Source organism: Homarus americanus, unplaced genomic scaffold (assembly GCF_018991925.1).
Source record: "Homarus americanus isolate GMGI-L3 unplaced genomic scaffold, GMGI_Hamer_2.0 scaffold55640, whole genome shotgun sequence".
In the NCBI taxonomy this organism is placed as follows: domain Eukaryota; kingdom Metazoa; phylum Arthropoda; class Malacostraca; order Decapoda; family Nephropidae; genus Homarus; species Homarus americanus.
The window spans coordinates 5,160,817-5,183,162 of NW_024713650.1; the positions used below are offsets into that span (position 1 = coordinate 5,160,817).

General features: G+C 39.9%; 1 protein-coding gene across 1 annotated transcript in view; it reads left to right on the forward strand.

Annotated features, from left to right (window-relative positions):
* Positions 1 to 22,133, forward strand: part of LOC121874065 (transmembrane protein 43 homolog) — a 35,941-nt gene extending 13,808 nt beyond the window's left edge. Inside the window, exons 4-8 of the mRNA XM_042377956.1 lie at positions 1,991 to 2,121; positions 3,299 to 3,418; positions 11,250 to 11,490; positions 19,347 to 19,566; positions 20,215 to 22,133. Of these exons, the coding sequence (XP_042233890.1) occupies positions 1,991 to 2,121; positions 3,299 to 3,418; positions 11,250 to 11,490; positions 19,347 to 19,566; positions 20,215 to 20,450 (948 nt within the window). The 3' untranslated portion in view covers positions 20,451 to 22,133. The remainder of the gene's footprint in view (positions 1 to 1,990; positions 2,122 to 3,298; positions 3,419 to 11,249; positions 11,491 to 19,346; positions 19,567 to 20,214) is intronic.
* Positions 22,134 to 22,346: the final 213 nt, after the last annotated feature.

Below are 22,346 nucleotides of genomic sequence, written 5' to 3' on the forward strand. Positions count from 1 at the left end.
AGTGTTGGGCTTCAGTCGGTCAACGATCGGAACAATTTTGAAAGAAATAGATAACAAAACAAAGAAGTGGATTGTTAATTGAAATGGAATTTTTTTTAGTGATATTGGTGGAAGATCAAAATCAACAGAGTCCGCCTCTAAGTTTAGCCTTGATTCAGGAAAAAGCACAAAGCGTGAACGCTGACTTGAAGGCCAAACGTGGTGGTGGTGGCTGGTTTATATGATTCAAGGCAAGAGCAAGCTTACATAACATTAGAGTGCAAGGTGAAGTGACTATATTCTTGAATTGTCTATATACTGTATACCTACATTGTCTTTATACATGCTGAACTGTATACCTACATTGTCTTTATACATGCTGAACTGTATACCTACATTGTCTTTATACATGCTGAACTGTATACCTACATTGTCTTTATACATGCTGAACTGTATACCTACATTGTCTTTATACATGCTGAACTGTATACCTACATTGTCTTTATACATGCTGAACTGTATACCTACATTGTCTTTATACATGCTGAACTGTATACCTACATTGTCTTTATAAATGCTAAACTGTATACAGTCAACCCTTGCTTTACGCGGTCCCACTTTACTCGTTTCCACGTTTACGCGGTACCCTGCCGAACACGGAATGCTCACTTTCCGCGGTGTGTGTACCCTTTTACGCGGAGAGTGGCGCGAGCAGGGTGCGCACAAGGTCGCCCAGTCATGAAAGCAATACCAAGTTCTTCACCCGCCACCCACCACAGCCGGCCCAAGTCAGTGATAGTGATAATGAAAGTGAGGATATGGACTTTGAGGGTTTGACAAAGAGGCCCCGCAAGCCTCTTGTGGTGGATAGTGATACAATTGATACAAGTGATACAGGTGAGGGCCAATAATCTGCCCTCTGCCTCGGAACCAACCCCCCATCCCCGTGTGCCCAGCCATCTTTTCTACTAATGTAAGTGTTAAAAAACCAAATATTATTGATATTTCTCTTATTAATTGTGTGTGCATACCATCATAAAATTTAGAAGTTATTTTTACTACAATGTACGTATTGTGTCTGAAAAAGTGGAGTTTGGGGGTCGGCCCGGTCTCTATTTCAATTAATCCCATATGTTATGTTGTTCACTTTATGCGTTTCTCACTTTACGCGGGCCTCCGTGGGTTCAAGTGACCGCGTAAAGTGAGGGTTCACTGTACCTACATTGTCTTTATACATGCTGAACTGTATACCAACATTGTCTTTATAAATGCTAAACTGTATACCTACATTGTCTTTATAAATGCTGAACTGTATACAGGTTGACAACCCTTTGTCCGAAATTCCAAAAACCGAAAAGCTCAAAAAACCGAAAGTTTTTTTTTTGGGGGGGGGGGTTATTTTATTTATTTATTTATTTATTTTTATTTTTTTTTAAACAGGGATTAGCCCACCCAGGCATAGATCACTGACCCACATCGGGGCCTGGGGGGCGAAAATGTAATAGTAATAATAATTATAATAATTATTCATAGTAAATAAAAATTTTAATAAAAAATACACCAAAATAAAATAATAATGATAACAATAATAATAATAAAAAAATATAATAATAAAATTAATAATAATAATATTAATGCTGTAATAATGAAATAATAATAATAATAAAGAAATACAAGAATTGAGAAAAAGATCAAAAGTGAGAAACACGACCTAGACCTATGAACTGTTATTATTACTATAATTTTTATTATATTTTCGTCATCCAGGCCCCAGTGTGGGTCAGTGACTTGTGCCCGGGTAGGCTTAAAAAAAAAAGAAAAAAAAAGCCATTCTGAAAACCGAAAAATTCCGAAGTGTCTCTGGCCCCAAGGATTTCGGATAAGGGATTGTCAACCTGTACCTGCATTATCTTCTTTCTATTAATTATTATTATTATTATTATTATTATTATTATTATTATAAGAAGGATGGATATGAGGTAGCTAGTTAACTCTTGACACACCCCATCAGCTGGTTCACGTGTGGGGGACGATTTCAGCCTCGCCGGTGCTGACAGACGACACTTATGGCGTGGAGATCAACGCTGTCAGACTAAAGCGACGAGTCCAAATGTATCAGTGGATCGAGGAGGAGTCATCAATGTGAGTGTTAAGGATTGTACTTTGGTTTTGTCGTTTGAAAGTTATGTGTTATTTTAGGTCCCCTGAAGACTTTGTATAGCTCAGTTTATTTTACCTGATGATTAAATACAATGCAAACCTAACCTAACCTAATCTAATCTAACCTAACCTAATATAATGTAACCTAGCATAACCCAACCTAATCTAACAAAACGTAACTTAACCTAACCTAATATAATGTAAGCTAACTTAACCTAATATAATGTAACTTAGCATAACCTAACCTAACATAATGTAGTCTAATGTAACATAACCTAATTTAATGTAACCTAGCTTAACCTAATCTAACCTAACCTAACATAGCTTAACTTCACCTAACCTAACCTCCCCTCCTGTTATCATTAAGGTGAAATATGCTGGGGTGTCTAATCTTCAGTTGTTCCATCAATTATTTTATCGTGTATTCATTGCTGTGGTAATTCTTTCATTCACGCTCCTGTTTGACAATCAGCAGTCTTGTTGTCTTTATTTTCTTAAGGACTAGATATGTATAATTTTTCATTCACTTCTATTATACTGTATTTACCTTCATTGTTGTTGGCTTTGTGTCTGAATATTGTAAGATCTAAAATTTCTTCAATTTTTTGGCATCAATTTGGTCTTTGTAATTCAACTGGGGTCTGTTTTTTTTACTCAACATCATATGGTGTAAAAGTTTTATTGTAACAAAATTACTTCTCAAAATTATTTATGTTGAAATATATTTTTTTCAGAATATTTTATTAAAACAAATGTGTAGAGAATTCATTTAGGATCATTATGGCACCAAATTCATCTTTCTGCCACAATTAGGACAGATGCTGTGGATAAAAGTGTAGTAGTATGTACAGTCACCCAAATAAGTCCTGTCGCAAACCACGAACCCCGAGATTCAGACTCTTGAATCCGAAGCATTTATGGACAGAATAATGTATCAGTGTCTACTGCTTCGGGTTCACGAGTCTGAATCTCGGGGTTCGTGGTTTGTGACAGGACTTATTTGGGTGACTGTACACTTTTGCTCATGGCCAGGTGTTTGGTCTCCTGAACCACTAAAATTATTGGAGGGGGCCAAGACCTGAGAGTGTTAACATGCATCATTTTTTATATCAGAGAGAGAGAAAGAGAGAGACCACTTTTTTAATATTTCTCATTTCAGACGGTCAGAAGAAACCCCGGGCATGCCAACAGACACTTCCTATTCCTACTCATATGCCTGGAGGGACAAAGTGGTTGACAGCTCATCTTTCAACATCCCGTGGGGTCATAGTAATCCCACGTGAGTAACATAATATTCTTTTATCCAATGAGTCTATCGTATATTAATTGTATATTTAATTTATCGTTTCATCACTTAACAGCTTATATAGTAACCTTTTGGGCGGTCGGTTTTTTCTTTGGTGTGACCTTCATTGTCCAGTGTTAACACAGGAGAAAACTGGAAAACCCAGAGAAAACTTACAGTGGTTGATAGGGTCACACTGGATAATGCACTTCTCACATCTCATCTGTTGTTGAACGTGTCAAGGATAATTCTGTATTCCAAGTGAAATTCACAAGGTATTTAAGTCTAATTCGCCAGTGAACTACAAAAAAGGTTACCGAAAGGTACAGAAATATAGATTTGTAGAAATAGCAGTGCACAACTGGGCCTGTTGGGGGAATTAGAGGAGAAAAAGACCGTGTTAATCTACACCACGAAGATGCCAGAAAACCAGCTTTTTGAAGTGAGACAGATTGTATGGGTATGGAAACACAAGAAGGCAGAGCATTCCACAGTTTGGCTTGTGAGGAAAGAGGGATGTTCTATAATGGGTTACTCTAGTGTGACCGACATCCACAGAGAAACGGTGGGTACCGCGGGCAAGACGAGTGTTACTAGCCCACGGCCTTGCCGGCGGTACACAGGATTCCAAATCCACCGAACATTGCCTGTTAAAGAGTGAAGCAACAATGCAGTGAAGAGAAAGGGAAGAATGATTGTCAATTAAAGGAGGAGAGTTAATAAGACGAAATGCTTTGATTCCACCCTATCTAACAGTTGAACAGAAGAAGAGCCACCCCAGATATGAGAGCAGTACTACAAGTTAGGACAAATGAATCCCTTGTATACTTGAAGCAACTGCTCACGAGTGAAGTAGCTACGACATATGTACAGCATTCGCAGCTTTCGGAAGGCAGCTTTAGCAATGTTGTGAATGTGTGGCTTTCAAGACGTATTAGAGTAGATGGTGAGGCCTAGCATATCTGTTTTAGAAGTTGGTAAAATGATTGTGTTCTGAAATGTAATTGGTGGGAGATCATCTAATTTAGAAAGTGTAATTGGTAAATACTTAGTTTTATTACTATTAAATTTAACCAAATTTCTACCTCCCCATTTAAAGATACTGCACAGGTCCGCATTGGTAGATGAAACGATATCGGCTCTAGAAACAGATGTAGTTTAAGAATTAGGGGGAAGGGAAAAATGAGAAGAGTGAAGAATAGGATCATCAGTGAAAGAATGGATAGAATTAGTTGTAGTGTGAAGTAAATCATTGATAAATTGAAGGAAGAGAGTTGGTGAAAGAACAGAACCCAGTGGGACGCCACTATTGGTAAAGAACAGATAGTGAGAGATCGATCCCTCGACAACAACTGCCATGGATCGGTTCTCAAGTAAGCTAGAAATTAGAGAACAAAGTGGGGGAGAGAAACCATAAGAGGGAAGTTTAGAAAGCAAAGACTTGTGCCATGCCTGTTAAATGCTTTTGGAGATGTTGAGGGACACAATGAAAGTTTCCCCATAATCCCTATGAGAGGATGACCAAAGATGGGTGCATTAGGAGAGCAGATCACCAGTAGATCTCGCCTGGCGAAAGCCATACTGGGTGATCCGACAGAAGAGAATGGCGTTTAAGGTGACGGAGAAAATGAAAGTTTAAGATAATTTCGAAAGTCTTAGAGAGGGATGAAGTTAGGGCAATGGTGCGATAGTTAAGAGGGATTAGAATGGTTTCCCTTCTTCTGGATGGGCTGAACCAAGGCATGCTTCCCAGACGGTAGGAAAAGTTTGGGTATTGAGGCTGTGATTGCGGTTTTAATTAAGTTCTCGAACTTTTAAGTAGCAGGACTTGTTGTAAACACTTCTTGGCTTTATCTGTTTATAGCTGACACATATAATCTGAGAGAATAAATTATGAATGCTCTCCAGGGAAGTGTTGTGAATAACACATTGAGATAACTCTTAAGTTAAGCAAGAATTTCCCTGTCTAGAGAGATGGAGTGGACTGCTCCTCTCTGGGCCGTGAGTGAGTGTGGTAGCGAGCGGACAGTGTTTACTGAATCAGCTGAACCTGGCACGACCTTTGAGGGAGATGCAAGCCAAGTATCTATAGTTGTGAATAACATGGTGAATAACTTAAGTGTTATTCATTTGGGTGAATATTTATATAATGCAAAGGTGCTGTTACAAGGTAAAGGCGAAAGAGGCAAGCAAGCACACGGGCCAAAACTTCAGAACAGGAGAGGGTATTCCGTCCGGTACATGCGCCTTACTCACATCCAGCAACCCTACGAGTGGAGATTGTAAGAAAGTGCATAAGTTCAGTAGGAGGAGTAGGAGTAGGAGGGGTAGAGTTGGAATCGTCTAAGGTGGAGTTAGAGGAGAATAAGGTGCCAAAGAGATTCGTTTTATCAGGGGGAGAGTTGGCTATAGAGTTACAGTAAGTCCGCTCTTAACGTTGTCCCGCTAAAAGGTGATTCGATACAACGTCGTTTTGCGTCATCATGGACTAAGTTTTACAACCACATTCGTGTGTGCTTAAGTGCCTTTGCTCTAAAACTGTATTCTAACCTTTCAAAATGGCTTCCAAGCGCACATCAAGTGCTACTGATGCTAGTGTAGTGAAGAGGCAATGTAAGACCATTACCCTTGCTACGAAAATGGATGTATTAGCCCGTTTTGAAAAAGAGGAACGTGCTGTGGACATAGCCGCTGTGATTGGTCTAACCCCCACAACTGTGCGTACTATCCGGACCAACGCTGACAAGATTAAGGTTAGTGCTGAAGTGGTTCTTTTCTGAGTGCTACTAAGACAACTCGTACTAGAAGCACTGTGATAGAGAAGGTGGAAAAGATGCTGGCAAAGTGGATGGAGGACCAGAATCAATGCAGTGCCCCTGTGAGCCTTATGGTTATCCAGCATCCTTGTTTGACGACATGAAGGAAACAGAGGGTGAAGGATCGAAGGAAGAGACCTTTACGGCCAGCCGAGGCTGGTTTCAACAATTTAAGCGTCTGTTTAACTTCCACAACATAAAGATGACTGGTGAAGCTGCCAGTTCAGATATGGTTGCTGCCGAGACGTTCCCGCCAGAATTCAAACGGGTTATCCAGGAATGAGGCTACTCATCGAAGCAAGTCTTCACTGTGGATGAGACTGGTCTTTTTTGGAAGAGGATGCCTGAGAGGACCTATATCTCCGAGGAGAAGAGAGCGCCAGGATTTAAAGCGGCAAAAGACCTCTTGACGCTGCTGCTTGGCTCGAATGCTGCCGGTGACTTCAAGTTGAAGCCTATGCTGATTTTTCGCGCTGCTAACCCACGGGCCCTGAAAGGTTACTCTAAGGATCACCTTCCTGTGATCTACAAGGCAAATAAGAAGGCCTGGATAACCGTCTCCATATTTAGCCAGTGGTTGAATGTGTACTCCGTCCCTGCACTGAAGGAATACTGTGCCAAGGAGAACCTTGACTTCAAAATTCTTCTGATCCTTGATGGTGCTCCAGGTCATCGTCCCAACATGACAGTACTGATGCAGCCTATGGACCAACGCGACATTGCCACATTCAAGGCATATTATTTACGCTGTACCATGGCCCAGCTGCTCAAGGCTACGGACGAAGAAAATAAACCAATAGTCCGAGAATATTGGCGCGGCTTTTAACATTTTTCATGCAATTGACAACATTGGCAAAGCATGGTAAGAGGTTTCAGGAAGTTGCTTGAATGGTGTGTGGCGTAAACTGTGGCCCGAGTGCATCAACAGTTTTATGGGATTCACGGACTTAGTCCCAGCTGTGAATAGGGATATCTTCAGTTTGGCTAGACAGGCAGGCTTTGATGAGCTGGAATCAGAGGATATTGAGGACGTCCTGGCATCCCATACAGAAGAGCTCACCAACAACTAACAGAACACAGTCTCATTGAAGACGACGACGGCTGTAAAAGGCCTGGAACTTTGGGATATAAATCCCTTGCCAGCCTAATCAGGATCTTATAAAAGGAAAGTCAAGAACCATGGGTTTCCAAGGGGTAACAAACAACCGTTAGAGATTGACATCTCTTTACTACGAAAATAAACACAATAATTGACACCACGCACACAAATATTAAATACAGTAAAACCTCGATTAACCGACCACATATGGGGGGAAGGGGCCGACGGATAATCGAAAAGGTCGGTTAATAGTACATAAAGTCTACGGAAATAAAACACACATTTTCAAAGTACCTTTCCCTAACCTACCTCATTTAAGTCCCTCTATTCATTTTTGTTCATTTGCCATTCATATTTCAATAGAATTTGCTTTAAAACATAAACCACTTTAGTAAATAAATATGAACCAGCACAGAAACCATGAATAAAAAATGGAAAAGTCAAAGAACGTGTGTCATCACAAAAATTGTGACCAAGTCCCAGGTTGCTGATCTGACTTTCTGCCTCATTTACACACAATTGCAGGGTCTCAATTGTTTCTCTTACTATTGACAACACAACATATATACATACATTGTTTCTCACTCTTGATTTTTTTTTCATTTTTGCATTTCTTTATGGTTCTTTATTATTATTATTATTATTAGCATTATCATTATTAACCCCTTCCCCAACAATTTTTTTGTTAAAAACGTTTCTTTTTCAGACTAATTTTTTTATTTTGGTTCTATATAGTATTTTTGATGCTGGTTATGAAAACAGTTTTTAATTATTTTTTCTTCCCATTTTTGTGGTTAACTTTTTATTTTGAAAATACCTTTGTCGGCAAAAACGAGTCAACTCGTCTTCCTATAAACCATATTTTTTTACCATATTTTCTTAATTTTTCTCAAAATTTTATTACCAAATGTAAAGAGAAATGAAAACCTATTTTATTTTTAATTTTCAGTGGAATGTACTGTACCCATCCTAACCTTCCTTTGAACAACATAAGGCTCTCATCTATACATACATCTTGCCTAGGGGTGTAACACTTCCCAAAGTTCTCACACAATGTCATGAATACATCATAAATCTTATACAATTTTGGGTTGGGGTGAGTTTGTGCATCATGAGTTTCATTATCTACAAAATGAAGATATTGCTTTATCTTACTGTACCATTTCATAGTCATTAGCTGCCGAAAAATTGGTCTTTCAAGCAGTTCATCATGTGACCAGTTCATTTCTTCTTCTGGCATTTTCACAATACCCCCAAGCATTTTCATGGCAAAAAATACAAAAAGTTCAGCCTCTGTTACAGGGCGCCACAAAGAATCATCTTGCCCAGTTTGTTCAGCAAAACGATTAGTCTCTACCAGTACAGAGTCAATAATCCTTTTATCAATAAAAAGACTGAAGAATTCAAATGGACTCAGTTCTGCTGGGTTTTCATCAATCTTTATTCCAGGATTTCCTGTGAAAGGAAAACGTGGTGGTGGTGTATTCATACGCTCCTCTGACAACTCGAGGCTTCTCCAAGCTCTCCCCTCACCCTCCTCCTCCTCCTCCTCACTTGTCGAGAAATAGTCATTGTCTGATGAACTGGCAGAGTTATCAGAAGTATTCAAGCTTCTGAGGGAAGGTTCATATTCACTATCTTCCGTTGAACTAGACATTTGGGGTGTAACACTTGAAAATGCTACAAAAAAATGAATGCAAATGTGGATGCAAACAACACCCATCCGACGACAATGGCTGTCGGAGCAAGTCTAGTAACAATGTCCTTGAAATCCCACAGCTCTACCCTATCGCCTCTGCCAGGCGTACGATTTGACGAGAATACTCGTTTCACACGTAGAATGGCTTACAAAGGCTTAAAATCGACGAGTATATACGTATGTAGCTGGTTTTTGAAGGTAAAGTTTTAGACGAGTATACTCGTCGACGACTGAAAAAAGAACATTTTGTGAAAACGTGTATACACGTTTCTGCCGGGGAAGAGGTTAATATTATTACATTATCGCCCCCCAGGCTCCGATGTGGGTCAGTGACCTGTGCCCGGGTGGGCTAATCCCCGTAATTTTTTTTTTTTTTTTTCTTTTTTTAAGGGGTTCAGGATTGACTGTTAATCTGAAAGTCGGTTAATCGAGGTTTTACTGTAAACAATTACGGGCGCCAAACAATTAATGGATATTTCCTACGGAGGTAGCCCGGTGGAATGTTCCGTTGATGCGGTGGTCCGCTCTCGAGGAAAGATCCAGGGCAGCTTCCTCACTTGGCGCCGCCGTTGGTGGGCAATGTCTTGCCACACAGGAGAGACGCCAGGGCACAGACGGTGGATAGGGCGTGGAGGAAGTGCCGATGACGTGGCAGCCGCGGTAGTAGCTGGAGCAGGTGTCCGGAGATTGATAGCCGAATAGTGAAGGACTGGGGAATCAGCCTACAAGCCCCAGGAGCGTCAGATGAGTACACAACCAGAATTGTAATCGAACAGCAGGGGAAGTGCAGCCGTGGTGCTGGCTGGGTAGTGTCTGATGTGTGACGAAGCAGCAGCGACCTTCTCACCTCCGTCTACCCCCCCCCCCCTAAGTGGGGGCCGCGAACAAGCAAACGAGTGGCGGACAACCGCCCTGCTCGTTACAGCCCTTACAACGGTGAAGAAGAAAAACCTCAACGAATGCTAACTTCCAAGAGGATAGCAGAATTGTTCAACTTGTTCCAGCAAGCAATGCAAATCCTTATAGATGACGACCCAAACAGAGAATGTAGCTCAAAGGTTCAACGCAGCATTGAGGACAGTCTTGATTGCTACACCGAGATCTATAAGGAGAAGAAGAGTAGCACCAAGCAGTCAACACGGATTAATTTTTTCTTCGCGGGACGGCAGAAACAGCTTCTTCACAACAGCCGGCACCCGAGGAGGAGCAAACAACAACGGAGGAGGAGCAAGCAGTGGCAGCGGAGGAACCCCAGTCAGAGCAGGAGGAGGAGGCAGCCACAGTCTCAGTGACTCAAACTATTGAATATGCTTGTAGTTTTTAATGCATGATAACAACTTCTGATAGATTTAGGCTTCACATCAACATTATGAACCATTCACATCTAAATTTTGCAATCACATGAAGATGAACCCTCCCAGCTTATTTCATCTTAAGAATTACCGCCGTAATGTTAACCTAGCCTAACAGCCCCTGACCCAGGTAGCATTAGGGAGTTTAATCATCATCATCATCATCATTATTTAGTGGTCATTTTCTGCGGTTGCGTGATTTAGCCGTGATTACCTGATGGGAACCTTACCATCATACGTGTTGAAGCAAAGTTTTATGGCAGGATGCCCTTCTGAACTCCAACCTATAGGCTCAACAACTCCCTGAGGTGCCAGTAATCAAACACTACCTGCCTACCCATGTGAAATAAGCTGAGGGTTAATCTTCAGGTGATTCATTTTTTTTTACAAATTTATCATCAGTAAGATAAGAACCAAACAAAATACACAAGGTTGTGTGATAAATCATGGTATATTATATTGATATTTCCCACTCTTGTGAGTCCTTATTTACTGTGGCACAAGGCTGCCAGAGTGAGAAGTCATTGTAGATGTTGTTCTACTTTGGTGTTCCTCACAACAACAACATACCATACTTAAGAGATATATCATTAGTATTTCTTGGATTTTTCTGAAAATTGGTTGAGATTGGTTGATAATTATTTCTCTTTCACATAGTGCATGTGCATAAATCATAAAATTGAATTATTCAGCAAATTATAGATTTTGATATTCAAATTTTGACATCTGCAGGTACAGGTGGTCAATAACTGCAGGCTCTGGCCTCCCTAAATGTGGGAAGTGGTGTTCATAATATAGATAAAATGAGGAGAGACAGTGTGAAGTTTAAGTTATTAATGAAGTTCCTCTTTCTTTTAAGGTCTATTCCAGTACCACCGATAATTCAGGTTGCAGAGACTGGCAAGCTGGGTGCTTACTATATGAGTCCTGCAATCAAGGAAAGGTTCACTGAGTTCGTCTCATTCTCTGGTGATGAACAGCCAGAAGGGGATGACATCAAGCTGCACGGGGGGATGTACTACATAACGCGAGACATCTACAACCCTGACATCGGGGATTTGAGGATCCAGTTTTACTTTGCAGGACGTGCTGGTGAAGTGGTGAGTCAGTCGCTTCATGTGAAGAATGTTTAATAATTTAACCAAGTGTGAACCCTTTCAGGTCTGACAAAACTGGAACAACTACACATTGAAGGTTCTGTGCATGACCAGCACTAAATGGTTGTGGGAGGCTGAGGAATGGCTAGCAATCTGAGAGGTGAAGAAGATCATAAGACAGGGTCCTAAGTCCCATAGGTCTTCCCCACTTTTTTTTTTATTTATTTATTATTTTTTTATACAGGATTAGCCCACTAGGGAACAGTTCCATGACCCACATGAGGGCCTGTGGACGAAAATATATTAATAATAATAATAATAATACAGTAGAAGTCCAAAAATCCGGACTGCTTGGGGATTGGGTCGGTCCTGATTTTCGTATTTTCCGGATTCTCAGGCAGTACAGTCGACCCTCGTTTATTCGGACCCCTTTAATCCGGATTTCGGATAAATCGGACGAAATCTGAACTGTCCATATCAAATTTCTGGTTCTGGGAGTGTCCCAGTTGCAATTGGGGAAGCAATTTCAAATTCTGTGTCACTGCTAAGAAATAACAAAGTCCCTGGAGCACTCTAAGATTAAGAGAAAACGGACGACTCAGGCGTGCTGAAGTGAGAGAAAACGGACTCCTATGACGGGGCACTCAAATAAAGAGACATGGCTACATGTTTTGTGGACTAGCCACTGTACAGTATCCTTTTCATCACTTTGTAATAAACCTCGTTATGCTTATGTGCTTCTGATATTTATCATAACATTATATATTTATATATTTAACAGTTGTACAAACACAAGGCCTCACACATGCCATTCAGACTGACAGACTTGACAAGTTTTACCAACCATAAAGACAGTTGAAGCTTTAAACATCACTCACAATGGATCTTGAATATTCCAACTGTAATCAGACATACCTAAGTGGCCTCAACAATTGCAACCCCAGTTGCAATATCAAATTCTGTGTCACTACTAAGATACAACAGTCTCTGGTGCACTCTAAGATTAAGAGAAAACGGACGACTCAGGAGTGCTGAAGTGAGGATAAAACGGACTCCTATGACGGGGCACTCAAATAAACATACACATAGCTGTATAATGCAATATTAACCCCTAAATCGGTTAATTCGGACAATCGGCTAAAACGGACACCCTTCCCCCCCTATTAGGAGGAATAAAGAAGAGATGAACAGGTACATTTTGATAGTTTATTCATTAGCAAATATAGCATGCTTCATTTATCAAAACGAGCCGTTTTAAAGAAAAAGCTGTGAATTCTAGAATTTTATTCTTTGCCTTTTTTATATCATAAATTGTAGACCTTCCAATGTCGTATGTTTCCATTAGAACAGTATTGCTCACACCACGTTCTAGTTTCTTAATTATTTCAAGTTTGTCACTATATTTCAATGTGTTCTTCTTTCTCTTCACACAACGAAGTTTATCTACTTTAGGAGCCATTATTATGAGCTTGTACAGTACTCTGTAAATGGAAAGAGTAGGATTCAAAATTACATACGTTTTCACAGTTTGATTGCTTTTTTTAAAGTGGCGACCGCGTGGTCGCTTGTTGTCGCTGTGCAGCTGTGGCGCTCATGCATGCACACATACACACAAAAGGCAGCTCAATTATTAAAAAAAAAAAAAAAAATTCGAAAAGTCCGGATTCTCGGGTGGTGCGGATTTTTGGACTTTTACTGTAATACAGTGATATCCCCGTTAGCCGGAACAATTGGTGCAGAGCACTTCCGCGGATGAGAGAGTTCAGGCTAACCGAACGACTTTCTCAAACCTGGAAAAATCCCCCATCCCCGGAAATATTTCCGGTTACTGGGACAAACTTTCCGAGTGTCTAAGCTATGCATTTTTTCACAGACAAACACTAGCCCACATCCTCAGAATGCTTCTGTGTGCTGGGTAGTTTTCCAAGAGTCTAAACTAAAAATATACAGCTAGACCCCGACTTACGATGGGGTTAGGGACCCAAATCCAGGTCGTAAGTCCGACATAGATAAAAAAAAAAAAAATTTAATAAAAAATCTACAATGAAATACAGTACAGTAAAAGTAATAAATAATGAGGAATGGATACAGTACAGTGAAAGTAATAAATAATGAGGAATGGATACAGTGTGACTGAGCACTTACCTTTAATGTAGTCAGCTGAATGCACATGGGGCCCCCATAATTTTCTAATTATACATGGAGACTACATTAACTGGAAACGTTTCGGTATAGAAAATGCGTGTGTCAATTGGAAAAAAAAAAAAGGTCACAACTGCGGCGGTCGTAAGTCCCGATGGTCGTAAGTCCAAGCAGTTGTAAGTCGGGGTCTAGCTGTATATGATATGGTCGTGAATGAAGCTGTGTGTTACATCAAGGACTGGTATTTTCCACTCCCTTGAAGCTCTGGGGATTAGTGGGTGTCGTGTAACTGACCTGACCTGACACAATGTCAGTTGGAGGTAGGGTGGGGTATTAGTGATCTGATGTTACTGACCTTCTGATACAATGTCATTGTCGGGTGGGGGATTAGTGGGTCTGAAGACCTGAAGATGTCTTGAATAAACATGAAAGCTAAAATACAGTATTTTTTATACTTACAGTTATCACATACAATGTCATACAATATGGGGGTGTCTGGGTGTGATGTTGTGGTATTAATTAATATATAAGCAATATTGTATCGTCAATGACAGTCGTTTGATGAATAGCAGCGTACTACAATTGTCACTACTATTCATCAAACTACTGTACTGTCTTCTATCTGTTTATTTGTTCATTAACCTACACACACACACACACACACACACACACACACACACACACACACACACACACACACACACACACACACACACACACACACACACACACACACACACACACACACACACACACACACACACACACACACACACACACACACACACACACACACACACACACACACACACACACACACACACACACACACACACACACACACACACACACACACACACACACACACACACACACACACACACACACACACACACACACACACACACACACACACACACACACACACACACACACACACACACACACACACACACACACACACACACACACACACACACACACACACACACACACACACACACACACACACACACACACACACACACACACACACACACACACACACACACACACACACACACACACACACACACACACACACACACACACACACACACACACACACACACACACACACACACACACACACACACACACACACACACACACACACACACACACACACACACACACACACACACACACACACACACACACACAGAGAGAGAGAGAGTTTTTGTGTGAGACTGAGTTGGACAGAGGCAGGAAGGCAAGGAGGCTGGCACTCCCCTTTTCACCAATGATGAGCCTCTTATGGTCTATGTTTTATCTTGGTTAATATAAAATATTAAACATGTTAAGCACAAATTATTACAGTAAACATATCTTTATTAATTAATATAAAAAAATTAAAACATTTAACAATGGGAATGGCAAGCACGGGGAGTAGGGGAGAGGCAGGAACCTTCTGGGGGGATGTGAGGTCAGTTCCCTCCTTCCCTCCCTCCAACACAAGAGGACCCTGGAACATGACACAATATTTTGTCATGTCACAGCACAGTTCATATAAGGAATAATAATCATCTCATAGATTGGGAAAAAAGTTTAGAAGTGTATAAATCATTATGTGTCACAGAAAGAATTCTGGTTGAAGCAAGTTTGATTAGGGAAATGAATTCTATAAACCTTAGTGATGGTCAGTACAAAACTGATAATATGTTACACAAATTTATTTGTCAGTGGCCCAAGGTTAAAAATACTTTGAAAGCATTCGAGTTAGATGTAGGATAGATGATTAGTGGGTCTCATGTTTTTGACCTGACTTGACATTACTAGTTATGTCGCCCTCTCTTTTAAGCTCCTTTTATGGTTGCGATGGTGGTGGTGTGTGGATTAGTAGATGTCATGTGTTTGACCTCTGTTTTGTGTACATAAGCCTCTCTCAGTCTCGGTCCTTGTAATTCAGTTGCCTCTGAAGATGTCTTGAATAAAGACGAAAGCTAAGGTGCTCCATTGTTTCCTCCTTTCCTGTGTGATTTTATCAAGGTGTTATAGCACAGTTTTTAATATTTTATATTATCAATGACAAAACATACACCATAAGTGGCTGATCATACGAGAATATATAATATAATAAATGTTGGAGGTGTGTAACGTTGTACTGTATTGGTATTAATAGCTCGGGCCCTTTTCTTGAAATATATAAAATTCATTATTGAAAATGAATGGAAATTAGAAATTAGTAGATTTATAAATTACTAAAAGTTGGATGGTCCATCATTATTTTTATTTGTATTCTTTTCATAAATACTGTATACGTACGTATATTGAAAAAAATCCCTGAAAATCTCTTAATTTTATACCGTATTGACTTGTGTTTCATGAACTATACACGTACGTGTAGTGATCTCTTGGCGAGGGGGGCAGGGTGCAGTCAGTATCTCCTCCCATATGGACAGGACTGATTCCCATCAGCTTACAGTTGCCATTTAGGGATTTTTACAAAGTAGTGATCCAATAGTATTTGGGATGAAATGAGTGGGTATTAGAGCTCATTGTATCAATTTTATGTATATTAAAGCCTCGACTAACGATGGTTGTAGATGTACAGTAGTAAAATTAATGTAAAAATTACTGTATGTATCTTTTAATTAATGTTATGTAATTGAATCGGTAGAGAAAAAAAGTGAGACTGCGCGAGGTTAACATATGTACGTATTCACTCACGGAAACATATATAATATATATACTCCACACACACACACACACACATGCATACATCCCTGACCACCGGAGGGTCAAGACCTATCAGGCGCTGCTGAGGAGCGGCCCCCCTTGGCCATGTTTGGCCCTATTCCCCAAGTCCCTCTCCCCAACCCATCCTCACCACCGGGATATCTACATAATCAAAAGTGACAATTTTGTTTTCGGAAAGAAGTGGGATCAGTGTTGAACAATTATGAACAGTGTTTAAGCCAGTGAATTCAGCACTAGACAGTACCAGTGAGAGCTGTGACCCACCACTGAGATAAGCACCCCTGGGAACTGACTGCCATCTTCTGACCAGGTGATGCTAATCACTCCACCAACATTGGGTCGGCTTCACACCTAACTGAGATAACACAACACCACCCAGCAGAGTGAGGCACTGTGACACCACCCCATACGGTGTCCCCATGACCACGTGAGGTCCTTCATATCAACACCTACGGACGAGTTACTGCACCACGTGGCCTATGTGACCTCACACAGTATGGCAAGAGACCAGCCCGCGCCATCAGCTGCAAACTATAATAATTTGTATGTTCAATTTATGTTCCTTCTCCTTTCAGTAATGAAAGCTTTTGTCCCACCCACCTCATGTCTTTGTATGCAATAAGTAATTTTTGTCTAATGTATATTTTCACCCTTTGGGCTGCAGAACTTTCTCAAACTGTTAATTATTATTATGATGGTGAATTAGTTGTTTGGGTGGAGGGGGGGGGTCGTGGTCACTTTTACCCCCCATATGACCCTTCTCCCTCTGGCTGGGGGGGAGGTGGGTTGTTGCTGAGGGGTTTTATTGTTTTACTTATAAAATGTTACTGATTTGACTTAGGAGAATATAACTTGCATTGCTAAAATTCTTGTAAGATAGTGATTAATTTGAGTATAAACATCCATTATTTTGCACCATACATAATAATTTTAGTAATGAGCTTAATACAGTTCATTTAAGTCCAGGTTGTGATAATTTATGTGGTTGCAGTTTCAAAGCTTTGTGACATGACTAATGTATAATGAGTCTCCATATGCCCTAGTTTATTCATTGATCAGTTGTCTAAGTGCAAAAGTAGCCCTGTTCAGCCATCATGTATCAATTTATTTTAAAATATAGATTATAATGCAAACTGTTATAAGACGATGGTTTAGTAGTGCTGTTAATGTGTGTAAGTGTCTTGGCAGTCACACACACACACACACACACGGGACTTAAGACAACAAGCATCCATCTCTCTAATCACCCACACCTTTCTGTTTTCTCACTCCATATTTTAAAATGTTATGTAATGTAATGTTGAAGGGATACAACTTTGCTCATTTATACTTATACTTATCACAATCTCTCTAAAAATACTTTAGGTTTCGTGTTTATTCAAGACATCTTCAGGTCATGAGACCCACTAATCCCCACCCAAGAAAGGTGACCTGACATTCCATCAGAAAGTCAGTAATATGAGACCACTAATCCCCCACCCTACCTCCACCTGACATTGTGTCAGGTCTGGTCCCCAAAATACTTGAGCTTTCGTCTTTATTCAAGTCATATTCTGAATATGCTCTCAATTTTTTAACCTCGAAAAATTTGTTCCCAAAGCCAGAATTTTGGGGGGAATGCTTTTCCGAGCTAATTTCAATTTCGGCTATGGGAGAGTTCTGGGTTTGAGGGATTCCGGCTAACAGAAATATTAGTGTAATAATAATAATAATTAATAAAAATGAATAAATTTTTTTTAATTTTTTATAAATAAATATAATAATAATAATAATAATAATAATAATAATAATAATAATAATAATAAAAAGATCAATACAGTGAAGATTGATATACAGTACTGTATGTATGTTGTGTTGTCAAAGTAAGAGAAACAATTGAAACCCTGCAATTGTGTGTAAATGAGGCAGAAAGTCCGATCATCAACCTGGGACTTAGGTCACATATGGCAGCAGGGTCTACCATTAGACAACACATTATGCTTTCAATATCTACCTACAGTACAGTCTAGTATATTTGCAATATAAATCATCATTACCATGGCAGATATTCAGAGAAAATGTCCTCAATTATGTCTTGTTAGTTCTTTATCATTTCACCACTTATCAGTTTACTAGCCGTTTGGGCTGTTGGTCTCTTCAGTACAGGGGGAAACTGGGGACCTGGTCACCTGTGATGTTTGGTTACATGTGGAGTGAAATGATTAACCAGATAGCAATGAAATATTTTTTATTTTATTTATTTTTTCCTCACATTTACTGGTACAGTATATATGCTACACAGTTCAGCTGGGCAGTTACCAAGCTGACTCAAGAGATGCATGTGCCTGCTGCCTGTTTGCTGTGACATCACATAGGGGGGGAGGGGAGAGGAGAGTGCTGCTGGCCACAGTAACAACTCACTGCCTCAATACATACTTTCACTTCCCACACACACACACACACACATGCTCTTCATTTTTTTTATTTAACAGTTTTATATTATATTTTCTTTACAGTATTTCTTCACCACATTAGAGTACTGTATTGTCATGATACACACTTGGAGCACAGAATCCCCAGTTTTTCCCACTTCCCTCCAGAATTTTGCCAGTGAGTCGAATATCGCTAAACCAAAAAATTGATGATCGTTAATTGAGAAAGGTTGCTAAAAATTTTACATCACTACATTGAAAAAAATAATAAGGTGAGTGATCATTAAAGGAGGGATACCTGTATATATCTGAACTGCCTTTGGTGCACATATGAAGTGTCTTTATTGTATATATGTGAAAATAATCTGTGTTATATTGTAAAAAATGTGCTTGTGTGCATGTATAAAAGAGGATAGATGTAAGGTGACCAGAAAAGAGTGGACAGAGTGCACCTTTGATGAATGACTTATATATTTTGGGATGATCCTGTACTTGAGCCGCCCAAAGTCCTGACTGAATGTGACATTGAAATTATAGTTATACAAAACCTTTTATTTTTTTTTTTAGGTGAGCATTATTGGACAGCAGATAGGGGAGACACTTCACCCATACCTGACCAGTAACGGGAGAGAGTTGCTCATTGTACACGTGGGCAAGCGTACGGTGGAGGAGATGTTTTCCTCGGAGCACGCACAGAACCGCTTCCTGACTTGGAGCCTACGTTTGGGTGGCTGGTTCCTCATGTTCATCGGCCTGGCGTGTGTCTCAAATATTGTTAATTCACTTGGTGAGTACGGCGGTGTAGTATGACCCGGGGTGAAGTAGTTATTGGAAGATTCTACATGTGAGGATCTGATGGTGGGGAATATGTCCTTCACTTTATAGATGGATCGAGTAAGAAAGAATTTTAGCATTACCTAGATGTAACAAATTGGTAACAGAAACAATGGTAGAGAGTGAAGGTAGATTAGATTTGGTTAGGTTGGGTTAGGTTGAGTGAGAATGTGATGTGGTGGTAGACTTGTGTAGAATGTGATAGGAGAGAGCTAGAAAAATAAGTAGAAATACCTCCAAATACTTGCTTATAATCTCAACTTTTTTTCACACAGTACACACACTGATACCTGGACCATATATATTATTTAATTATACTTCACATCTATTACTTTACATATTAACTTGTAAATTGATTGTATTTTTAATGGAGTTCAAATTTATACCAAGAGTAATACTGATTGTGCAGTTATCCATAAAAGTCTTGTTGCCTCCCCTGCTGTTCCATAAAACCAAAGCATTAGACACATGCATTATTCTGTCTGTAAATGGTTCGGATTCACGGGTCTGAATTTCAGGGTTTGTGGTTCAGGAGTAGAGACTCTTGTGGGGTCACTGTATCTTAGTTTCACCTTAATTTTTGTCTTGTTTTTCTCCTCAGTGGGATGTTCTCCACTCATGAGAGATGTAGTTGCCCTTGGATTAGGATCAGCTAATCTCACCCTGAGCATGTCCACTTCGCTGATTATTATCGGAGGTGCTTGGGCCATCTATCGACCAGGACTCGCTCTTCTCATCCTCATTGTGGCGGCGCTTCCGTTCATCCGAGCAGCCGCCAAGCATTCACCGACAGAAGGATCGTCGCGCAGAGCAAACGGGTACAGAGGCAGCCCGTGAGAGTAACTATGTGCTCAACTGACTTCTCATCTCTTTACAACTGACAATACTGGTATTATAGGTGTCAATGTTTTTGTGGCAATACAAGTATTTACAGATAGGTATATATTAGGGGACAACATTGTTAAGGCTATCTCTTTATTAACCCCATCACTACGGGGACGCCAACTCCAGACGGCTTTATTTAGTTCAGAGGAGGCACAAGGGGTTAATTAAATTTGTCTATTTTGTACAAGAATGACATACAGGTACTGGTTGTTTGTACTGTAGGGAAATATTCCAAACAGATCTCATATGGACAAGATGAAACAACTGTAACTTCAAAAACATTAATTTATAGATATTTAATTGACTCTGTTTTGATGTAAAGACCTTTATAAATTTTTTTTTTGCTCTGTGAATTCCCATCCAGAAACATGGCAAACTAGTTCATAAAAATGAATGTAAATTTAATACAAAAAGAGACCTGGCACATCAAGGAAATCTGTCCATGTCATAAATTATATTGATGACCAGGTTCCCAGTACTGTCATCTGTTTCTTAAGATTTTATATTGTGAATTCTCTCTTAATACTTTTGAAGTGTCGATGAACTAGTGTAATTATTGACCTTGTTACGTGCTTAGAGACCCTAGTTGTTGAAGTGCAGTAATATTATAACATCAAGATCAAGATCATATTTACAAATAATTCTGACAAATAAACAAATTATCCCACCTGTCGTCACTGGTTTTTGGGCCGTGTAATCCAATAGGATTTTTTTTTAATCTCTCTTATTCAGTGACTCGCGTGGAGTTATTATCCGTGACATTATTTATGGCTCGTAACAACTTGTATTTGCCACTTCAAACTGAATACCATACTTGTGAGTGAAGGAAGAAGTGAAATATTTCCTACAGTTAGATAGAAATTCAGAAAAAGAAGAAGAAATGTCTGAAAAGTCAAGTTCATGAGAAAGTAACAAAGAACAGACCAATTACCCAAATGTAAGGTGAAATGTTAATACCAATTAGTTTTACGGATATATATATATTTTTTTTTGTTTTAGTGATTATTTGGGCGAAACGTTTATTAAGGAAGTTTTGCAATACAGTTTTCTCATTGTTTGGGTATTGAGCTTGGTGGTGATTGATGGTGGTAGGTTTGTTTCTGAAGTTTGACGATATTTTCATCATTCAACCTTGGGCGGTATTTGGTGACATTGTGTGTTGATATGCTCCCAAGTTGACTATATGCTCACTGTTCGGGTTTGGTTATGCGGTATTTTGTGTTGGTTTGTTATGCTCTCAAGTTGACGATAAGCTCACTGTTCGGGTTTGGTTATGCGGTATTTTGTGTTGGTTTGTTATGCTCCCAAGTTGACAGTATGCTCAGGTTTGGTTATATTGTACTGTAGTGACATGTTTATTTTCTTAAGTTGACCACTCTCTCATTGTTCAGGTGTGTTCCATTGTCAGATGTCAGGGCACAGAATGTAATTATCATTCATGGTGACGGTTCAGTATTAGTTCCTTAAGTAGATCCGGTGATGCTGCTTTAAGTCACCACAGATGTTTTTATAATATATTAGTTGGTTTGGTACGTTCAGTGTACATGATTGTTGGAGAGAGGGGAAGTGTGTTGAAGGGTGAGGGAGGTCAGTTGGCTATGTTGTGTTGGAGGAAGTGTGTTGAAGGGTGAGGGAGGTCAGTTGGCTATGTTGTGTTGGAGGAAGTGTGTTGAAGGGTGAGGGAGGTCAGTTGGCTATGTTGTGTTGGAGGAAGTGTGTTGAAGGGTGAGGGAGGTCAGTTGGCTATGTTGTGTTGGAGGAAGTGTGTTGAAGGGTGAGGGAGGTCAGTTGGCTATGTTGTGTTGGAGGAAGTGTGTTGAAGGGTAAGGGTGCTGACCAGGGAGGAAG